The sequence below is a fragment of the Echinops telfairi genome, unplaced genomic scaffold (assembly GCF_000313985.2).
Source record: "Echinops telfairi isolate 266 unplaced genomic scaffold, ASM31398v2 ScPeMD7_3;HRSCAF=10, whole genome shotgun sequence".
NCBI classification, from domain to species: Eukaryota; Metazoa; Chordata; class Mammalia; order Afrosoricida; family Tenrecidae; genus Echinops; species Echinops telfairi.
In genome coordinates, this window is record NW_022103899.1 from 64,380,015 (window position 1) to 64,387,640 (window position 7,626).

A 7,626-nucleotide genomic window follows, 5' to 3' on the forward strand; every position below is an offset into this window, starting at 1 on the left:
ATGCCCTCCTCATGCCCTGAAAGCCCATGGGGACTTCTAATCCCCACCTGCCCTCCCGCTGGGCCTTCCTTTCACACATTGAGCTCCTATACACCCCCTGCAGCCCCAGCCAAAGAGCACGCCTGGTGGCACTGCCCCACCTGGACCAGACAGCGCCCTCACAGCAGCAGGCAGCCTTCCCTAGCTGCCCCAGCCCCCAGCCCCCTGAGGCCCCAGCCCTGGCACCTTTCTGCCTCCTGCCCCTGCCCCCAGCCTGAGCCCCCAGGGCAGGATGCACCCCTGCCCGCTCCTTCCTCAGCTAAGTCTGGGACTCTGGAGCCACAGAGGAGGCTGGAAGGCCCCCACCTCAGAGGTGGGTGGGGAGGAGCAGTCTGGGTCAGGTGATGTCAGGTGGGTAAGTGACCCCAGCTCTGGGCCCCCAACACAGGAGCACCTCCATGGATGGACCCCCAGCCTAGACCCCTCCCTGGCTCCTGTTAGCTCATGACAGCTCATAGAGCACAATACTCTGGGTGAGAGAGATGGGGCAATTGTCCTGGTGACAAAGGGACCCTAGAGGGGCCAGGCTTTCCCTGAGCCCCTGAAGGGGGGTGCTCCTGTCAGGGAGGGTGGCTGTAGGTTGTGGCCCAGCCCCAGAAGGACTCTGGCTGCACCCCTGCCCCGTGCTCTTCCCCGGCCACCGCCTTTTGCTCTCCCAGGAAGCCCCCACCCCACCCCAAGCCTCCCACATCACAGAGTGCTGCCCGGCTCTGACCCCTGGCTTACAGAAGGACTGACAGCCAGCGACCCTGACACCCACCTTCAGGTGGCTGAAGGTCAGACCGGCTCTCTGGCCGTCGTTCCTCCAGCTGTCGTGGTTGACCCGGTCCAGGATGCAGAGGCTGTCCAGGCGGTGGCCAGGCAGGGAGCCCAGTTCGCTGAGCAGCCTGGTCAGCACGTGGTCAGTGGAGACCCTGAAATCCAGTCAGCCATGGGCTCGCCTGTACCCACAGTTCACTGCTGCAGGGAGGAGCCTACAGCTGTGCTACCCGTTGCAAGGAAGCCCTGAGTTCAGTGCGGCTGCCTGGGCTGACAGTGGCCCCTCCGTGGGCTTCAAGGGTGACTAGTGAACTGTTACCCAGACTGCCTGGCCCAGACATGGGGCTGAGGGCGACCCAGCCAAGTGGCCCCTCTGGGTGCAGGTGGGTCCCCGAGACTTGGGTAGGCCTTCCCTCTCTCCCTGTCTCCTCTCTCTCACACAGACTTGGGGGGGTCCCTGCCCCTGTTGTGCTGCAGACGAGGCCTCCTGGAAGTGGATGGGGCTACTGGAGCCTCAAACCCCTCCCTAGACACCTCAGGGGTGGGGACCCTCGTGAGGAAGGTGGAGACACTCAGGGTCCCGTGGTCAAGAAGAGCCCCAGAGTGACTTGTCTCCATTATTACACCCAGCTCTCTTGGAGGTCTCTCTGTCCCCCAGAACCTGAGCCTCCTCGGCTATTTCCACCTGAGAGGGAGGTGGGCTTGAGGCCTCCCAGCTCACCACCTACACCTCCCCCCGCCATCAGGGGTCTGGAAGGGGTGATCAACCACACCCGTCACCAGCCAATCCTGCCCAGAGCCCGGCAGGCAGGGGGAGGTGGCATCAGAGAGGGTCGTGGCCAGGCGTTAGGGGGTATCCCCAGGGCAACTCCAACAACCTTGACAGGATTCAGACGCCCTGAGGGCCTGACCCTGGCAGTGCAGAGCTCTGGCCTGAGGAGAGACCCCTGAAGTAGTGCCCCCCACTTCCCTCAGACCCACAGACCAGGAGGTGTGTCCTACCTCCAGTGCTGGTCACTCGCTGGCACCAGGTCCACACCCTGGCCCAGGACCCTCTCCACGCTGCCCTTGGGGAAGCCGGTCGCCAGTGGGGTCCCCTCTGGGGTGGGCACCCTGTGTCGTCTCCTGACCACGGGTACCACGCAGAAGTGGACGGTCCTCCAGCCACTGGACACCAGCAAGGACAGGTGGAGTTCCTCCTCCCGCAAGCTGGATGCATTCAGCGAGCCTGCAGGGGGACACTGAGCTGGACCACTCACTCAGCCCGAGTGCCTTCCACTCTGCAGACCCTCGGCCCACACCCTGACCCCAGCTGCAGGCAGCTGTCCTCCTTCCCACCTCCCCATCCCACCCTAGGTACCAGAGTGGCCCCTCCCCAGACACCAGCACAGTGCCTTTCTAGATGCCTGCACCCTTCCTGGACGCCTTCACCCTCCTTCTGTTGCTGGGTCAGGAGGGTGGCAGGGCCACAAGAGTCACAGGTTCCCCCAGAGCAGGCCCCTCCTGCCTCAAGCCTGGGGGACAGTTCTTAGGACGAGCTGCTGTGGACCCCATGGCCGGCCATAGTCTAGGAAACATGATGGTGCCCCTAACTCCCTGCCTCACCTCTGCCCTCCCCAGCAGGGTGCACAGTGACCCACATACAGGCCTCTGGTCCCTGGGCACTCACTGCCCACCCCCACGCCAGCTGAGCCAAGCAGTACCGCCCTGGACAGCCCTCCTCCCCACCCTCACACCTGCCAGTACTTCACCTTCTCTCATCAGCACCCAGTTACCCTCCCGGAATGCAGAAGTGCCCCCGCCCATCCGGTGCCCAACCAGAGGAGGCAGCCCAGAGCGGCCTGGGGACCTGGTGGCCTCTCCTGGTGCTGGGAAAGGCACTTAGCGATGATGTCACCGTGCGTGGAGTGCTCAGTCCCAGAACAGGTGGGAACAGCCCTTCTGGTTAGGCCACATTTTTTTCCCTTTGGAGGAAACCCAAAAACCAAGGGTGGGCCCTTCAGGGCAGTGGCTAGCCGTGGTCCCTGAGGTTAGAGGAGGGACTTCCAGGGGGCGTGTGAACACTGAGCTCTCCCTGAGGGCCCTGCTCGGTGCCTGTGAGCCCTCCCCTTGGGGCCCCCGGCATCCCCTCATGTAAACTGGTCCTGTTGTCTCCTGGGGGTGGGCTGGAGTAGGACTCCTGGTGGACAGGGATACATATGCCCCCCACATGACTTCTTGGCAGCCCCCTGTGCCCCTAGAATTTCTCATCCACCCAAGGGCCTGTTGAGGTGCTGGGATTTTCTGTCCCACGCGGGCCCTCTTCAGGACAATGAGAAACTGCTCAGCACTTCACACTGTGGCAAGCGAAGCCAGCCCGTCCCCAGGACACGCCCTGCATGAGACCGCTGCCACAGGAAAAATCATGAAAGACAGTTTTCATACCAAAAGAAGCAGACTTTGACGATCACTGAGAAGCTGGGGTGAGCAGGGCTCGTACGGCGAGGGAAAGGGAAGAAAAGAGGTGAATAAAATTTATTTTTTAAAAGATAGTCACAAAAATAGACACATAGAGAGTAGCAGATAGAGATGGATATAGCAGAGATGGATATAGTCACACACAACGATACCTAGATACATAGTCACAGACAGACACCCATTCACACACATAGAGATGCAGTCACGGACAGTCACACACACAGATACACAGTCACGCACAGACACAGTCGCACACATAGATACACAGTCACACACAGAGATACACAGTCACACACAGATTCACAATCACAAACAGTCACACACACAGATACACAGCCACACACAGATTCACAATCACAAACAGTCACACACACAGATACACAGCCACACACAGACAGTCACACACAGAGATACACAGTCACACACAGAGATACAAAATCACACAGAGATACACAGTCATGCACATAGATACACAGTCACACACAGATATACAGAGATGCACAGTCACACACAGATACACAGTCACACACAGAGATACACAGTCACACACAGATACACAGTCACACATAAATTCACAGTCACAGACAGACACACACAGATACACAGCCACACACACACAGTCACACACAGATACATAGTCACACACAGAGATACACAGTCACACAGAGATACACAGTCATACACAGATATACATAGTCGCACACATAGATACAAAATCACACACAGAGATACACAGTCACACACAGAGATACAAAATCACACACAGAGATACATAGTCACGCACATAGGTGCACAGTCACACACAGACACATAGTCACACACAGATACACAGCCACACACAGACAGTCACACACAGAGATACAAAATCACACAGAGATACACAGTCATGCACATAGATACACAGTCACACAAAGATACACAGTTACACACAGAGATACAGTCACACACAGAGATACACAGTCGCACACAGAGATGCACAGTCACACACACAGACACACAGTCACACATAAATTCACAGTCACAGACAGACACACACAAATACACAGCCACACACAGACAGTCACACACAAATACATAGTCACACACATAGATACACAGTCACACACAGAGATACACAGTCACACAGAGATACACAGTCATACACAGATATACATAGTCGCACACATAGATACAAAATCATACACAGAGATACACAGTCACACACAGAGATACATAGTCACGCACATAGATACACAGTCACACACAGATACAAAATCATACACAGAGATACACAGTCACGCACAGAGATCCACAGTCACACACATAGACACACAGTCACACACATAGATTCACAATCACAGTCACACACACAGATACACAGCCACAAACTGACAGTCACACAGAGAGATACACAGTCACACACAGAGATACACAGTCACACTCAGAGATACACAGTCACATTCTATAGATACACAGTCACACAGAGATACATAGTCACACATGGATACAAAAATCACACACATAGATACACAGTCACACACAGAGATACATGGTTGCACACATAGATACATAGTCACACACACAGACAGATACACAGTCACACACATAGATACACAGTCATACAGATACAAAATCACACACAGATACACCGTCACACACAGAGATACATAGTCACAGGCAGAGACACAAAAATCATACACATAGATACACAGTCACACACAGACACACAGGCAGGTAGAGAGCGATAACACCAGAGACAGGCAGTAGCAGAGATGGTCCCGCTCACGAGCACTAAGGGGAGGACGCTGTAACTCCGTGATGGCACAGAAAGACAAAACCCAGGCCCAAGGGATGTGACCCAGAAGTCCCCGTCCTAGGTACAAACCCAGCAGACGGGACGGCAGGGTCACAAATGGGAGCCCATGCGCAAGGCTCAAGGCAGCACTTTCCACACGGAGAGCGGGGACAATGGGCGCGCCCGTCAGCAGTGACAGGTCCAGACACAGTGGTCCTGCACACGATGCAACTCTTCAGTCAGAAAGAGAAGCCTCGGCAGGGGCTGGGGAAGCACCGTGTGGGCCACATGAGCCAGTCACAGGCACATGCACACGCTTGCACACACACATGCATGCACACAGGACACTGTGTGGGCTCCCCTACACGAAATCAGCAAACATGGAAAGCGGAGATTATCAGTGGCCAGAGGCCACGGTCAGAAAGATTCACAGGGGGGAGGATGATGGGACATGACCAGGATGGCAGGCAATGACATGGAAAGTGACAAGGAGCAATGTCACTTCTCAACCGGCCAAGTCCCGGCACAACAGAGGCGACAGGAAGCCCTCCAGGCCTGGGAACAGGTCATTTCCCAGAGGGTTCACTGGGCACCTGACCCCACCCCTGTGAGCTAGAACACCATGTGACCACACAATCCCTCGGTCCGAGGGAGCCCATCAGTCTGTGGATGTGGCTGGCTCTTGCCTACCCAGGACCCAGGAGCCATGGAAGACCGGTGTACAGGGGGCCTGGTCTTTAAGGTCTGAGCTGTGGGGGGCCTGGGACACAGGTGCCTATCCTGACACGCTCAGCCCAATTCCTCCTGGCTGCAAGACTCTAGACGTGTGCCACTGTCCTGGAGGCCAGAGGAAGGGCACCAGGGGGACAGAGCAGCCTGGACCCCAGGTCTGGGCACAGCTCTGCCCCTCCCCCAGGTGGGCCATGCAGCCCCTGCTAGAGGATGAGGTCCCCGTCCCCAGATGCTGCCCCTGCATGGCCATGGCCACCAGGGCCACCTTGCCCAGAGGGGCCAGAGGTCAGGCCCATGCTCAAAAAGGCAGCTGTGCCTGGAATGTAGTTCCCCTCTTAGCCACAAGAGTCCTGGTCTGTTCCCAGTCCACCAGTGTCCCGCCACCCCTGACCTCAGGCTCCCCGGGAGGAAGCTCCGCCCATATGCCGGAGCACAAAATCCATCTTGAATTCCTACGCCCAGCACCGCCTCCCAACCCACCTGTCTCTCTCCTCCCAGAGCAAACAGGGGCAGCAGGGTCCACTTGGTTGTGCCTTAGCTCATCCCTACCATGGCCTGTCCCTGGGCGAGGCAGTGGGCCTTGGGGCACAGGGCAGGTGGGAAGGGTCACTGTCATTCAGACCACAGACAAGGTTCCACCCGTGGTAATGACAAGCTCTAGGGGTGGGGCAGACACCTAATGACAGGCCCTGCCACCCTCGGGCTGCTCAGCACTCCCAGAGAAGTGGGCACCTGCCGGATCACAGGCCAGACTGAGGACAGGCCCTTCCGAGGCTGCCCAGCTGTCCCTGGCACTGCAACTTGAAGGGGGTGGCATCAGCCCAGGTGTTGACAGTTGGTCTGGAAGTCAGAGGTCTTCTCAGGCCCCCAGGTTTCCTGTGCTGTGCCCTACAACCCTGCCCAGAAAGTGCCAGCAGGAGACAACGGTCCTGGAGACCCCACCCCTTTGCCCCGGAGGGCTGGACCCAAGCAGGCCTGGCTCTGGGTCTGAGCATCCCTGACTCCACCTCACAGGCTGGGCACATACATGCACCCTCACACACATTTACACATGTGTACAATCGCATGCACTCACACATGCACGCACTCACACATGTACACATACATGCACGCACATACTCACACATGCACACACATCCACACATTCACGCACATGTACACTCACACATGCACACTCACATGCACATGCATGCATGTGCACACACATACTAATTCACACTCACGCATGCACACAGTCACAGGCACATGCTCACGTGCATATACTCTTACAAGCACATACACATACACACAGGCTCACAGATGCACACAGGCACATTCACACATATGCTCAGGCATACACTCACTGCACAGCATGCATACACATGCTCGAACACACATACACTCACATACGCAAGCATACCTGCACACGCATGCACATGTGCACACATACCCCTCCCACAAAGTGCAAAGTGACCGACATCAGCTGTGAGGCCCGCATGGATGGGCTGCTGGCAGTCAGGAACCCGCAGCAGAAAGCCCGTGGGAGATCAATGGCCTGGTCAAGAAAGTGATCTCACCCACTGCCACGGAGGCGCTTCGAGCTCACTATTCCCCAGTCAGAGCAGGACTGTCCTCGGGGTGGGCTCACAGAACTGCCGGTGGGCTCAAACTGCTACGCTGGCAGCCGGCAGCCTGATTTGCCACCCACTGCGCCACCGGGGCTTCTTAAAAAGAAATATCCAGACAGCTTATTACAAAAGTCACCATTCGAAAGTTAGGTGACAAGATGCATGTGTTGGTAAATTAAATGAATTCGCAGCTAAGACTCAGCGCCTTGTCCTCAGCTGCGTACCCAGACTCGCTCAAACAGCCCCAACCCTGCTCAC

The 7,626-nt window shown here is 56.7% G+C and overlaps 1 protein-coding gene across 1 annotated transcript in view; it reads right to left on the reverse strand.

The window, feature by feature from the left end:
* The window catches only part of MAB21L4 (mab-21 like 4), a 10,505-nt gene that overhangs the window by 1,949 nt on the left and 930 nt on the right, over nt 1-7,626 (reverse strand). The window contains exons 2-3 of the mRNA XM_004701885.2: nt 1,801-2,039; nt 800-953 (exon numbers count right to left, since the gene is read on the reverse strand). Of these exons, the coding sequence (XP_004701942.1) occupies nt 800-953; nt 1,801-2,039 (393 nt within the window). The remainder of the gene's footprint in view (nt 1-799; nt 954-1,800; nt 2,040-7,626) is intronic.